At 48.3% G+C, this 15,395-nt stretch overlaps 1 protein-coding gene across 1 annotated transcript in view; it reads left to right on the forward strand.

The window, feature by feature from the left end:
• The first annotated feature begins 72 nt into the window (after nucleotides 1-72).
• The window catches only part of INSR (insulin receptor), a 134,077-nt gene continuing 118,754 nt past the window's right edge, over nucleotides 73-15,395 (forward strand). The window contains exon 1 of the mRNA XM_045290315.1: nucleotides 73-172. Coding sequence (XP_045146250.1) covers nucleotides 73-172 — 100 coding nt within the window. The remainder of the gene's footprint in view (nucleotides 173-15,395) is intronic.

The following is a 15,395-nucleotide window of genomic DNA, read 5'->3' on the forward strand; positions in this document are numbered from 1 at the left end:
GCGCGCGGTTGGGCCGGGGAGCGGAGGGGACCCCGCGCGCTCTGAACCGCTAGGATCCAGCACTCCGCAACCATGGGCGCCGGGGGCCAGCGGGGGGCGGCGGCCGTGCCGTTGCTGGTGGCCGTGGCCGCGCTGTTGGTGGGCGCCGCCGGCCACCTGTACCCTGGAGAAGGTGAGTCTGGGGGCGCGCGGTTGGGCCGGGGAGCGGAGGGGACCCCGCCGTCCCAGCGGAGCTCCCCACCCCCCACCACTCCCGAGAGCCCTCCGGGGACACGGGGGGCCGAGCGGGTGGTTCTGCCTCGCGGGGGGCGGGAGGCCACCGCTGACCTTGGCCTTTGCCCGCCCGGGCTCGCGGCTCCGAGCTCCGCGCGACGGTCCCGGGCCGGGGAACCTTGTCCCAGTGCCCGCTTGGCCGCGGACGCCTCTCCGGAGCGCGCTCGGACCCACGCCTGCTCCTCTCCCCGCCCCCGGGCCCGACGCGCGCTCCTAGAGGGACACGCGTTCTCGCTGGGTCGCCTCGGGAAGACGGGTCACTGGGTTCGGGCGGCCTGGACACGGCTGGCGTGGCTGGCTATGTGTGCAGGGGCTGTTCTTTGGCGTCCCCATGGTGGGCTACGCCGTGCCTGTGTGTGTGGGGGGAGTTGTAGACCTTTTTTTTTTTTCTGCCGATGGCCTCGGGTTTAAAGCTCGGGCCACCGGCCTAAGTCCGTGTTTACACTTTTCCGTTGTTTTTCTCCCGGTGTCGGGAGTTCTGGCAACACCTGCGCACGGTGGTAGGAAGAGAAGTAGCGGAGGCTCTGATCGCGATCATTGCAATTAGTGTGGCTGTCGGGCCCGGGGCCAAATTCTTTCTCTGGACCCCCACGGTGGCCCCTGGAGTTGGCCCCTGCCCTTCCTCATTTCACAGAGACTTGGGAGGGTCTCCTGACTCAACCGGCCCCAAAGTCTGGCCAGAGTTGGGATTTGGACCCCTGTTTGTGGAATTCCATCCAGGCCTAGGCTCTGGTCGGCCGCCCCATGTCTCTGACCCTCCCCCACCACTGGGCCTCACTCTTCATGAAGGATTTTCCCCTGCCTGCCACGTGGGGATATCTGCACTTCACACTTCCCCCTGGCCCCCTGGGCGGGTCCTAAACCCCAGCCCCAGTGTCCTCCCTGCTATGGTTATAGGCTGGGACCCAATCACGTAGGAGAGCATAACTAGACTTTTCGACTGTGCAGACTGAGGTCCTGCTTTAAAAATATCTGTTGAGTTACTTCTTCACCCAGCTCCATAAAAGGCAGTCGTTCTCGGCAGGGGAAGGGGCTTGAGAGGGACATCACAGGCCCTCCTGGGGCCCCCTGGTGAATGAGGTGGGCGAGAAAGCTTTGGGGCTTGGGGAATGGCTCTGCCACTCGATTTCCTGGAGCCCCCAGGGCCTGGCAAAATAGCAGGCACGGGTCAAGAGTGCTGATGGGGTTGGGTACTTGTTAAGAAAATCCAAGAGGAGTCCTTAGACTCTTCCCTGCTCCTCAATTTCTCTATAGCCTGGGTATTTGGGGCGTTGAATTTGGGCTGCCCGGGCTCAGATGTACTACTTCTACGTGAATTTAGAACTTCCACCCGGGCAGGGGCTTTTATCTGCTTTGTGCGCTGTTGTTCGGCTTTGTGGAGTGGATTTCAACTGGAAGCCACACCCGGTGACCCACCAGAACTGCTCACACTGCGTTTGCTAGGTGACGTCTTTGCTGGAGCCTTTTCTCAAAAGGAACAGCTGCTGGGTGGGTTCAAACTCCCAACCTTTCCACTGGCAGCTGTTTGTTTTGCCACCAGGCCTGCTTGGCCAGCTAGTAAGAGTGCTCGGTGGTGTTGTGGTTACGCTTAGGGCTGCTAACCGCAAGGTCAGCAGCTCAAACCCAGCAGCCGCTCCCAGGGAGAGTGAGGAGGCTTTCTTCGTCTGTAAAGAGTCACCATCTGGGAAAGCCACAAGGGACAGTTCTACCCTGTCCTCGAAAGGCCGCTTAGTGTGAGCTGGAACGGAGTCGATGGCAGTGAGGGTTTCCAGCAATGTGATAAATATTTGCTTTTGGAGCGGCACTAGGTACAGAGCCCGGAAGCAGTTCTCTCCCCTCCCCACCCCCCTTGGGAGAAGACTTAGCAACAATTAGAACCATCACTTCGTAGGGCTGCCTTCCGTGCTTCTGTCCCCACTTGGGTAACGGCCCTCCAGTCCATTCGGACGCCTGGCCGCCCCACGGGGTTTCAAGGCTCTGCACTCTTGGAGGCATAGCGCCAAGGCTGTCTCCCGTGGCACCTTTGGGTGGGTCTGAATGATCACCCTTCTGGCTAGTAGTTGATTCTTACTCGTCGGGATCCCATAGGACGGGGCAGAACTGCTCCTTAAGGGTTTCTGCGGAGTAGATCTTTACTGGGACCAGAAAGCCCCATTTTTCTCCCGAGGAGCACGTGGTGGGTTTGAGTTGCTGAATTTATGGCTAGCAGCCCAATCCTTAACCGACCCTGCCGCCAGTGCGCCTGGTGTTTTATGATCCCTTTTTGTGCGGGTTTGCACGGAGCCCCCCGAGCCGGCAGGTGGCGCACTTGAGACTAGAACGCCGAGCACGCCTTTCTGAAGTGAAGGGGGCGCGTTCAGCACCTCGTGCCCGCAGCGCGCCGCCGGAGCCTTCCCCTCCTTGCGCCCCCAATCCACCCCCCTCCCGACCCACTCGGGGTAATGTTTAACAACGTTGGGCGAATAGATGAGATTTGATGCCTCTTGGCGATTCTGGTGGGGCGGGCATGTTGGGAGGGGCATCGTTCCAGATCGTTAATGGCTCTGGTGGCTGTTGGGAAGGAGCCCCCCGGTTGGGGACATCAGGGGCTGGCTACAGGTTGGGCTGCCAGCTGCCAGGCTGGCAGTTCGAACCCACCAGCCTCTCCGCTAGAGAAGACGAGGCTGTCTGCTCTTCTAAAGACTGGTAGCTTCAGAAGCCCCAGGGGGCAGTTTTAGTCAGCCCTGGTCAGTTGAGATGAGCTGGAATCCCCCACTCGATGGCATTGGGTGGGCTGCTGGGAGCTTGCTGTGGGCTTGGGTTGACATTGGTCCCGGGTGGGATCGAACCAGGGCCTTTTGTTCTTAAGTGTTGCACCACCCGGGCTCTGTCATCAAGCCCAATGTCACCCAGCAGGGCATTTCCGGGGGTTTTGGATAGGATGGGATGGAGGACTGCTTTGGGGACGTATCCTAGGAGGCTGGCCGGTCCAGCCCGGGCTAGGGAGCCTTCCTGTCTGGGAAGAGCTGGACAAGGACTCCCTTCTCTCTGCCCACAGAGGTCATTTGATTCTGGTCCCAGCTCCTGCTAGGCAGAGAGTGAGGCAGGGTGGGTGTCCCGACCATCAGCCCCCACAGCAACCTCCCGGGTTCACGACGTCCTAGTCCTCCTGGACATCTGTGGAGTCCATTCTGACCCATAGCCACCCTAAAGGGCAGGAGAACGGCACTGTAGGGTTTCTGACGCTGTCCGTCTGTACAGGAGCAGACAGCCTCATCTTTCTTCCTCAGAGCACTTGGTGGGTTTGAACTGCCAGCCTTGTGGTTAGCCACTGGGCATGTAACTGTACCTTTCGGAAACCCCAAACCACCCGTGTCCCCTTCCTGTTTCAGTAGAGCAGGGTGTCTTGTCATGACATTTGAGTCCGGAATATTTTCTGTCGGGGAGCAGTAGCATCCTGTCCACTGGATGGTGTCACTAAGGGGGATATTGCCCCTCCCCAATTGTGACAACCCCACATTTCTCCCAAGCTTGCCAGATGAGTGTGTCTGGGGGTGTTACCCCTAGTTGAGAGCCCCCCTGGATTAGAGTCAGACTTATCTTTTCCTGCTTCAGCCCATAGACATTCCATGTGCCCTCCCCCAACCTGCCACCTGCCCAGCCCCAGTCTGGGTCCCCCCACCCACCCAGTTTCCATTCTGGGTGTCCCCCCCCTGTCCCCAGTCTCCATCCTTGATCTCCCTATTCACCTGGTCCCTAGGCCTGCATCTCCTCACCTACATAGCCTCCATCCTGGATCCCCCCCCACACACACACACACACACACACTCTATCAGCCTAGCCTCCAGCTTGAGCGCCCCTCCCAGGCCCCCTTACTTGCCACCCTTTATCAAAGTGTCTCACCACCATCAATGTACACTCAGTGCCCCTCGAAGCAAAGACCCTTCCTATCCCATCTCCCCTCTAAGAGAACCCCAAGCTAACCAACCAAAGGATAAAGCCCATTGCCCTTGAATTGATTCCGACCCACAGTGGCCCTGGAAGGTAGAGATAGGGAACTTTTTTTCCCTGCCAAGAGTCCTTTGGATATTTATAACACTATTCCAGGGCCCTGCTGGTCAAACATTTAACTAACGAATCCCTCATGCGATGGCTGGAACAAGTTCTGTTGGGTCAGGTGTGTGTGTGTGATGTTAAGTGGTGTGGATGATTTTTGAGACTTACACAGCCCACGGGCGGACATTCCCCAACCCTGCTATCCGGCATCCAAGGCTGTAAACCTTGGCGGGAGCAGACTTCCATGCCTTGCTCCTGAACCACTGACCTTTTGGTCAGCACCCAACTGCTTTTGCCGCTATAGCAAGTCAAATGAAATCCTTGACAACGTCAGTCGTGTCTCTGTGCATCATGACGTTGTCTATCGGCAGGCTGTGAGGATGTTTGATTTCTTTATGTTGTGGTATAATCCGTATCAAAGGTTGTAGTCCTTGATCTTCAACAGCAAATGCTTCGACTCCATACTTTCAGCAAACAAGGTGGTGCCATCTGCATATGACAAGCTGTTAACGCGCCTTCCTTCCATCTTGGAGGAATCCTTTGTCATATAGGATAACTTCTCGGATTGTTTGTTTCAGGATACAGATTGAGTAAGTACGGTGAAAGGATGCAACCCTGACACACTCCTGATTTTTAAATCATGCAGCCATGTTCTGTTCAAATGATTGCTTCCTTGTCTGTGTATACTTAGCCTTCTTGCTAGTCTGTCTTAGTCTGGAAGCTTGGCTGAAGTCCATTTTCCATGGGCAACCCTGTTCATACTTGAAACACAAGTGGCCTAGCTTTCAGCACTACAGCAGCACCTAAGTCATCACAGCAGGGTGGACTGACAGGAGGGATGGGGTGGGATTGGAGAACTGGGCCTAGAAAGTGACACTTTAGTGTGCACCCTCCCTTCCCTCCACCCTAGGTGATTTCACCCCCACTTTGAGGAACTTTGTGTGGTGGCCAAGGCCATGGGTGTTTGGGTCTGAGGGACCTGGGGAACACTCAGTTCCAAGCTCAGTTATGCCTTGTCCTTGCTGTGTGACCTTGGGAACACCTCGTTCATCTCTGAGCTTTCGTTTCTTTTCTCTTCTTGAAAAATATGAGGACTTTATCAGCAGCTACCTGTGAAACAGATGTAGTGTTTAGTCTCCATTATGGATTGAATTGCGAATCCAGACGGATAGATTTCTATACCCTTCAACTCTATGAGAATAAAGGCTCAAAAAATTCAAGACTTAAGTTGCAATATTGAAAGAGTCTTCAAGCAAAATATTGAATGATTCAGGCAGCAAAAGAAGATGGAAAGAATACATAGAGTCCCTGTACAAAAAGGACTAGCTGACATTCCACCATTTCAAGAGGTAGCATAAGAGCAAGAACCAGTAATACCGAAGGAAGAAGTTCAAACGACACTGAAAGCACTAGCTGAAAACAAACTCTAGGAATCCAGGGAATCCAGGGCGGATGAGCCCTTCAGGACCAGTGGTGTGAGTGGCGAAACAGGGAGGGTAGAGGGAGACTGGGTTGGAAAGAGGGAACCGATTACAAGGATCCACATATGGCCTCCTCCCTGGGGGACGGACAACAGAAAAGTAGGTGATGGGAGATGTCGGACAGGGCAAGATATGACAAAATAATAATTTATAAACTATCAAGGGCTCATGAGGGAGGGGGGAGTGGGGAGGGAGGGGAAAAATGAGGACCTAATGCTGGGGGCTTAAGTGGAAAGGAAATGTTTTGAGAATGATGAGGGCAATGAATGTACAAATGCGCTTTACACAATTGATGTATGTATGGATTGTGATAAGAGTTGTATGAGCCCCTAATAAAATGATTAATAAAAAAAGAAAACAAGCTCTAGGAATGTCAATCAAAATGTTTCAGCAAGGTGATAAAGCACTAAAATCACTCACTTGTCTATGCCAAGAAATGTGGAAGACAGCTATTTGGCTGACTGACTGGAAAAGATCCATATTTGTACCTGTTCCAAAGAAAAGTGAACTACAGAATGATCAAATTGTCCAATATCATTGATGTCACCTGCAACTAAAATTTTGCTGAGGATCATCCAACTACAGTTACTTCAGTACATTGACAGGGAACTGCCAGAGGTTCAGGCTAGAATCAGAAAGAGAACGTGCAATAGGGGATATCATTGCTGACATCAGATGGATCCTGGTTGAAAGCAGAGAATATCAGAAAGATGTTGACTTGTGTTTCCTTGACTATGCCAAGGCATTCAACTCTGTGGATCATAACAAACTATGGATAACCTTGAGAAGAATGGGAATTCCAGAACACTTCATGGTGCTCATGTGGAATCTATCCATGGATCAAGAGGCAGTTGTGGGAATAGAATAAGGGAATGGATTCAAATCAGGGAAGGTGTGCAACAGGATTGTAACCTGTCACAATTATTCAATCTGTGTGCTGAGCAACGTTCATCAGAGAAGTTGGATTATGTGAAGAAGAACTCGGCATCAGGATTGGAGGAAGGCTTATTAACAAGCTGTGATGAGCAGATGACACAGCCTTGCTTGCTCAAAGTAAGGAAGACTTGAAGCACTGGCTGATGAAGATCAAAGATTAAAGCCTTCAGGATGGGTTACAACTCAGTGTAAAGAAGAACACCATCTTCACTACCGAACCAAGAAGTACTATTATGATAAACGGAGAAAAGATCGACGGTGTCAAGGATTTCGTTTTGTTTGGATCGACAGTCGGTGTTCATGGAAGTGGCACTCAAGAGCTCAAACAATGCATTGCATTGGGTAAATCTGCAGCACAAGACCTCTTTAAAGTGTTAAAAAGTAAGGATGTTACTGTGAGGACTAAGGTATGCCCGACCCAAGCCATGGTATTTTCAATTGCTTCATATACAGGTGAAAGTTGAGAATTGAATAAGGAAGAGTGAAGAAGAATCAATGCATTTGAATTATGGCACTGGTGAAGACTACTGAAAGTACCATGAGCTGTCAAAGAAAGAAAGAGCTCTGTCATGGAAGAAGCGTAACCAGAATGCCCCTTGTAGGCAAGGGTGGTGTGTCTTCATCTCGTGTGTACTTTGGACATCTTGTCAGGAGAGACCTGTCCTTGGAGAAGGACCTCATGGGTGGTACAGGAGACAGGCTGTGGACAGGAGGAAGATTCCTGACAAAATAGATGGACACAGTGGCTGTGACAATGGGCTCAGACATAAGAACGATTGTGAGGATGGAGTAGGACTGGGCAGTATTTTGTTCGTGCATCCGTGGGGTTCTGTTTGTGCATAGGGTTGCTACGAGTCAAAACCTCCTCAAGGGCACCTAACAACAACCACATTACAGCCATCGGCTTATGGTATTTCTGTTACACCAGCACTAGATAACTAAGATAGAATTTGGTACCAGGAGTAGGGTGCTGCTCTAACAGATACAATGTGCAAGCAGTTTTGGAATGGAGTAATGGGCAGAGGCTGGGAGAGTTTTAGGGCGACAGTCATAAATATGAATAGGGTTGGTAGTGGCCCGAATTGACTCGGTGGCAGTTTTTGTAAAAACAAAAATAGTGCAAGTCCAGATTGGCCAGAAGAGACTGTTGGTAAATTTATGAACGTCAGAGGTAATTCAGGTGATGCTCAGAAAGGAGGGAGGTGAATTTTAGATTAAATTTCTATCATTTTAGAGACTACATGAGGTGCCAGCAACAAAATGTTGCTAGACATGTGGATTTTAAATGCACTTCTAGTGAGGCTTTAAATGGTGAGCATGTGACTGGACAGTGGAGGAAGGGTGATACTTTACGTACAGTGGCAAAGAATTGGTCTGCTTTATGTTCAAGTGTTTCATGGGAGGCATAACTTGTAAGGGGCTAACTTGGGTATCTGATGAGCTTTATAAGCAAAATCTTAAAAGGGCCACATGATTTCTCCTTGATGCTTATAATAAAACATGAAAGGCAGGGGATGGACCCTAAAATGAATGGGACAAAATACAGAACTTAAAAATTTGGGAAGTTTTTGTTGTACTACAACCCAGGCACACATGCTCTAGGATGTTCCCCAAGGATCTGGCTGCACATGCCTTTGTTAAAGAGATCAAGCCTGTGCCTGATGGGTCTAACCAGCCAACACAGCAGAAAACCCTTAAACTGAAAGAGGATCAAGAATGAGTGAAAGGAAATTCTACAGATTGGAAATAAGCCCAAAGAGGTACATCTGTGATCTCTCAAGCAAACAAAAAGACTATCCTGGAGGACCCTGGAGATCAGCAGAGCTATTGAAGGAGTGTGGGAAGCCGGGCTTTCTAGGTCTCAAAGTGGAGGGTCAGGGCCTCCAGGGTCTCAATGGGTAGGACTGTAGCCTCTGGGGCTTCAAAGGGTAGAGGTACGGCTTCCTAGGTTTCAACGAGTCAGTTCTTATGGAGGGTGAGGCTGCTGACCTAAAGCCAAGGGTGCAGGACTGCCAAAGGGCAGAAGAATGGGGCTTGCTGGCCCAAGGGAGTCAGGTCATGCCACTCAGATAGTCTAGGAGAGTGAGTTTGCTTAGAGCGAAGGGAGCTGACTTGCTGTCCCAGGGGGCCTGGAAGACGAAGTTGAAGCCTAGGGCCAAGGGTTCTCCACCCACAATCCAGAGAGCATGGCCAACACCCAGAGTCTGTAGGGCAGGACTGTTGTCCAGATGGTCTCAGAAAATAGAAGATTCTTTTCAAGCTTTGAGAACTAATATGAATTTTTCTGCTGGGTTTGGGTCATGCTTAGGACCTGCTATCCCTTCTTTTCCTTCTGTTTCTCCTGTTTGTAATGGGAATGTCTATCTTAGGCCTGTTCCACTACTGTCCTTCGGAAGCAGTTAGCCTGTATTCCAGATTTAACAGATGAAGAGGAATTTTGCCCAGGATGGCTTATACCTAACGTCTCACCCATTTTTCATTGAGATACTTCAGAAGTTAGTGTTTTGTTCTTAGGAGTTAGTTTAAGATATTTTAGATGGTGTGATGGGGTGAATGTGTTTTGATGTGGTAAGTATATGAACTTTGGGGTGACAAAAGGTGGGCAGGTTTCAGCAGAGCTTCTAGTCTACGAAGAAGTGGCTGTCCCAGACTACGAAGAAGGAACACGCTGTCCATTTCAGAGGGATTAGCCACTGAAAACCCTATGGATAACATCGAAGGATAGTCAGTTACTGAAAACCTAGTGACTAGATGGAGAGCATTGTCAGAGGTAGTGCCAGGAGATAAGCCCCTCTGGTTGGAAGGCACTCAACATATGACCGAGGAAGAGCTGCCTTCTCAAAGTCGATTTGACCATAATAATTCAGACAGAGTTAGACTTGTGGGTATAAAGCCTTTGGGACGTTCATTTGCTGATGGGGCACAACTCAAAATGAGAAGAAACAGCTGCAAATGTCAGTTAATAATTGGAACGCTGTTTCACTTTGTTATTGTTGTTTGGGGGATGTTTTTCTATATATGAACCTTGGAATAGGTAAATCTACAGACAGTAACTAGATTAATGGTTTCGTGGGTGTATGGGCAGGGGAGGTTGGGGAGAAGTGGGGGACTAATACAATGAGTATAAGAAAAGAAAATGTTCTAATATTGATTGTGATAATTATTGTACAACTTTTAAAAAGATGATGGAACTATTTAATTATATGATATGTGAATTATATGCCAATAAAACTGTTAAAAGACAATCAGAGCTTGGAATGTATGAAGTATGAATCTAGGAAAACTGGAAGTCGTCAAAAATGAAATGGAACTCCTAGCGATTGATATTCTAGGTTAATGCACTGAAATGGACTGGTATCAGCCATTTTGAGTCAAAATCAGATGGGTTATTATGCTTGGAATGACACAATCTAGAGGAGTGGTGTTGCATTTATTATCATAAAGGACATTTCATGAGCTATCTTGAAGTAAAATTCTGTGAAAGGATAATGTCTACAGTGAACCCTCATTTATCGCGGTTAATGGTTCTAGACCCTACTGTGATAAATGAAATTCCGCGAAGTAGGATTCCTTATTTGTAAATAAAATATTTTCGTAGTTAGAGCATAGAGGACATGAAAAAACACCCTTTAGTCACCATTACACTCGTATTACCCAATTTATTAAACGAAAAAGGGAAAATACAGTAAAACATTTTGGACATTACAATTATCATTTATTATTTATTATATTATTTATGGCATCAAGCGTGTACAGTATGAGCCAATCAGTGGCAGTAATGACAGAGCATGCGCTGTTACGCAAAAACCGCGATAGAGTGAAGCCCCGGAAGTCGAAGCGCGAAGTGGCGAGGGTTCACTGTATTCACCTACAAGGGAATCCAATGAATACAACTATTATTCACACTTATGCACCAACCACTAATGCTAGTGATGCCGAAATTGAAGACTTGTACCAATGTTTTCAGTCTGAAATTGATCAAACATGCAATCAAGATTCATTGTTGAATACTGGCAACTGGAATTCAAAAGTTGGACACAGAGGAAGGAACCATAGTTGGAAGTAGGGCCTTGGTGATAGAAACAACGCTGGGGCTTGATGATAGAATTTGGCAAGATCAATACAAACAACATACACTGGCTTCTTCACAAATACGACCCTTTTCAACAACACAAAAGGTGACTATGCATGTGGCCTTCTCTAGATGGAAGACACAAAAATCAAATTGACTACATCTGTGGGAAGAGATGATGGAGAAGCTCAATATCAGCTGATCAAATCAGGCTAATGCCTGATGGGGGAACAGACCATCAACTGCTCATATATAAATTTAAGTTGAAGTGAAGAAAATTAAAACAAGTCCTCTGGAGCCAAAACATGACCTTGAATATGTTGTTGACACCATTGAGTCAGTTCTGACCCATAGCACAACAGGATGAAATGCCCAGTCCTGCACCGACCCCACAATTTTCCCTATATTTGAGCCCATTGTTGCGGCCACTGTGTCAATCCATCTCCTTGAGGGTCTTCCTCTTTTTCACGAATCCTCTATTGTACCAAGCATGATGTCCTTCTCCAGGGACTAGTCTCTCCTGATAACATGTCCAAAGAATGTAAAATGAATTCTTGCCATCCTTGCCGCTAAGGAGCACTCTGGCCCTACTTCTTCCAAGATTTTAGAGCCATTTGTCCTTTTAGCAGTCCGTGGTACTTTTCAATATTCTTCTCCAGCACCACAATTCAAATGCATCAATTCTTCCTCAATCTTCTTGATTCAGTGTTCAACTTTCACATGCAGATGAGGCCATTGAAAGTCCATGGCTTAGGTCAGGAGCACCGTAGTCTTGGAGGTAACATCCTCAAGCGTTTCAAAACTCTTAACGAGGCCTTTCCCAGTGCCATGCGTCTTCCGAACTCTTGACTGCTGTTCCATGAGCATTGCTTGTAAATCCAAGCAAGAGAAAATCCTTGACAACTGGAACTTTTTCTCCGTGTATCATGACACCTAATGGTCCAGTTGTGAGGATTTTGGTTTTCTGGACTTTGAGTTTAATCCACACCGAAGGCTGCAATCCTTGATCCTCTTCAGCAATGGTTCTCAATCTTCCTAATGCCACGACCCTTTCATACAGTTCCTCATGTTGTGGTGGCCACCCCAACCATAAAAGTATTTTTGTTGCTATTTCATAACTGCCATTGTGCTACTGTCATGAATTGGGCGACCCCTGTGAAAGGGTCGTTCGACCCCCAAAGGGGTCGCGGCCCACAGGTTGAGAACCGCTGCTCTTGAGCAAGTGTTTCAAGTCTTCCTGACTTTTGGCAAGCAAGGTTGCGTCATCTGCATATCTCGGGTTGTTCATAAGCCTTCCTCCAATCCTCATGCCACATTCTTTTTCAAATAGGCCAGCTTCTCTGATGATTTGCTCAACACCCAGATTGACTAAGTAGAGTGAGAGAACACAACCCTGCCACACAGGGTTGTGTGACACACAGGATACACCCCTTTCCTGATTTTAAAACGTGCCGAATTCCCTTGTTCCGTTTGCACAACTGCCTCTTGATCCATGTACATGTTCCTCATGAGTACAGTGATATTCAGAAAGGCCCATTTTTTCAAGGCCATCCATAGTTTGTTATCATCTGCAGAGATGAAGGCCTGGGCATAGTCAGTGAAACACAAGTCAACCTCTTTCTGGGATTCTCTGCTTTCAACCAAGATCCTTCTGATATCAGCAATGATAACTCTTGTTCCAGGTCTTCTTCTGAATCTGGCAGGAACCTTTGGCAGCTTCCTGTCAATGTACTGCTGCAACCTTTGTTGGAAGATCCTCAGCAAAATTTTACTTTTGCATGTGATATCAATCTGTAGTTACAAAATTTGAGCATGCTGTTGTCGCCTTTCTTTGGGATGGGTACAACTAAGGACATTTTCCAGTCAGTTGGCCAAATAGCTGTCTTCCAAATTCCCTAGCACAGACAAGTGCTTCATCAGCTTGTCGAAATATTTCTATCGGTATTCCTTTAGTTCCTAGAGCCTTAGTTTTGGCTAATGCAGCGGTTCTCAACCTGTGGGTCACGACCCCTTTGGGGGTCGAACGACCCTTTCACAGGGGTCACCTGATTTAGGACAGTAGCAAAATGACAGTTATGAAGTAGCAACCAAAATAATTTTATTGGTGGGGGGATGTCACCACAACATGAGGAACTGTATTAAAGGGTCGGGGCATCAGGAAGGTTGAGAACCACTGGGCTAATGCTTTCAGTGCAGCTTGAACTTCTTCTCTGAGCACTATTGGTTCTTGCTCATATGCTACCCCCTGAAATGGTGGAATGGCGACTAGTTCTCTTTGATACAATGACTCTGTGTATTCATTCCACCTTCTCTTGATGTTTCCTGCATCATTCCATATTTTGCCCAAGGAATCTTTCAGCATTGCAACTCGAGGCTTGAATTTTTTCATGAGTTCTTTCAGTGTCAGACATGCTGCGTGTGCGCTTCACTTTGGGTTTTCGAATTCTAGGTCTTTGCACGTCTCATTGTTATAATATTCGACTCTGTCTTCTCCAGCGTCCCTTTAAAATGTTCTATTCAGCCCTCTGACTTTGATTGTTTCTTCCATTTGCTGTAACTACTTGATGATTAAGAACAAGTTTCAGAGTCTCTGATATCCATTTGGCCTTTTCTTTCTTTGTCTTTTTGGTGACGTTTTGCTTGCTTCCTGAATGATGTTATTCATGTATTCTTCATGTTCTTGACGTCCTCCCATAGCTCATCAGGTCTCCTGTCATTCCTGTTAAATGCATCAAATTTGTTCTTGAGATGTTCACGAAATTCAGGTGGGATAGACTCAAGGTCATATTTTGGTTCTCATAAACATGTTCTCAGTATTTCGAAACTTTATTTTGAGAACATCCAAAGAGATGGGAGCCATTGAACAGCAATGGCAGAAAACCTGAGAAGCGGTGAGAGACATCAAGAACATCATACATGCAGAAATAGAAAGGTCATTAAGAACACAGGCGAAAAAGCAAAGACTAGTGCAGACGTCAGAAGAGACTCTAAACTTGCTCTGACTCGTCGAGTAGCTCAAGCCAGTGGGGGAAGGATGATGCCAGAGAGCCGCGCAGAATAGCTCAAAGGGCTGCACCAGAAAACAGAGTAAAACATAACGGAATGTGCGGAGACTCAGAACTGGGAGACGAAAAAGGAAGTCGGCTCTCCACATAGCTTAAAGCGAAAGAACTCGGGGGGAAAAAAATCAAGCCTCGAGTTGCAATGATTGAAATATTCTGTAGGCAGCATCTTGAACGATGCAGGAATCATCCAGAGAAGATGGAAAGAATACAGGGTCACTGTACCACAAAGGCCCAGCCGCCATGCCACCGTGTCAGGAGGCAGCCTATGAGCAATATTAGATGGTACTGAGCCGGAATCTCAAGCTGTCCTCAAAGCATTCGCCCTAAACCAGGACTCCCGGAATTGATGGACTAGCAATAGAAAGCACCCTACATCGATGGACTATCCATAGACATCACCCTACAGGAGAGAGCAGAACTGCTCCGCAGGATTTCTGAGGCGGAAGCGCCTGACAGTCTCATCTTTCTCCTGAGGAGCAGCTGGTGGGTTCAAACTGCCGATCCGCTGGGAAGCAGCCCAACTTCTTAGCCACCATGGCACCAGAGCTCCGGACACACCACCATGCCTGTAGGCATGCATTCACAATTTCTCCAGGAAGGGTTTAGTGACCCTGGTGCCATCCCTCACTGTGCAGCTTTTGCCACCATCACTTTAGGCTCTGGGAACCTTGAGAGTTCTCGTTGGGGCCTTAGTTGAGCCTTTTCCCGTCTGCATTCACAAAGCTGATTCGCTGTAAAAGCAGAATACGCAAGGCAAGCAAGCACCCCCTTTTAACTGAGCTAACCTTGTTTAATGTAGCAATAGCATCAGGGGTAGTTTGGGCTCAAGGTTTAAAGATGGCTTCAGAGGTTCTGTCCAGCCTAGATGGATCCAGTTTGCTGGTTTCTCTGTTGAGTTTGAAATCATATTCCACAAGTTTCCTCCTTTTGATGAAGATTCATCATAGACTTATGCGGAGTAGTCCAATGGTTCCCGCGTGGTAGCTGGGCACCACCTAGTTCTTCTGATCTCAAAGGAGACCGTTGTTCTGATCCCCTGGAAGCAATTCACTTGCCAGCTTAATTCTTTCCCGGATTTCTGAGTCTGCTTTCTCCTGCATGCTTAGGCAAATAGAGACCGATTGCTGTATCCAGAGTGGTCACTGGCAAACGTTTGACACCCCAGCAGGTACTACTCACCTAACATGTGGAGAAGAGACGGTTGGTACACAAATCCAGGGCATTTGCCTGGATAGACTCTTGAAGATCCTACTCAGAATCTTCAAGCTAAGAACGCTGACCCCAATGAGGCATTCAGTTGGACACCAGCTCTCGGAGATGTTTCTGCCTCACACAGAAGGTGCTCCCCCGATTCCTCTTGATAGCTGTATCTCATCGCCTCAAACCCAAACCCAAACCAGCTGCGGTCAAGTTGCTTCCAACTCGCCTTAGGCTCCCGTGGCTTTCCAGGCTGTGAATGAAATATCGCCCTTCTGTGTGGTGGGTTGCCAGCTATTGGGTAGCACTGTTCTAGACTGATCGACACAGGTTGGC

This window comes from Echinops telfairi, unplaced genomic scaffold (assembly GCF_000313985.2).
Source record: "Echinops telfairi isolate 266 unplaced genomic scaffold, ASM31398v2 ScPeMD7_36;HRSCAF=134, whole genome shotgun sequence".
NCBI classification, from domain to species: Eukaryota; Metazoa; Chordata; class Mammalia; order Afrosoricida; family Tenrecidae; genus Echinops; species Echinops telfairi.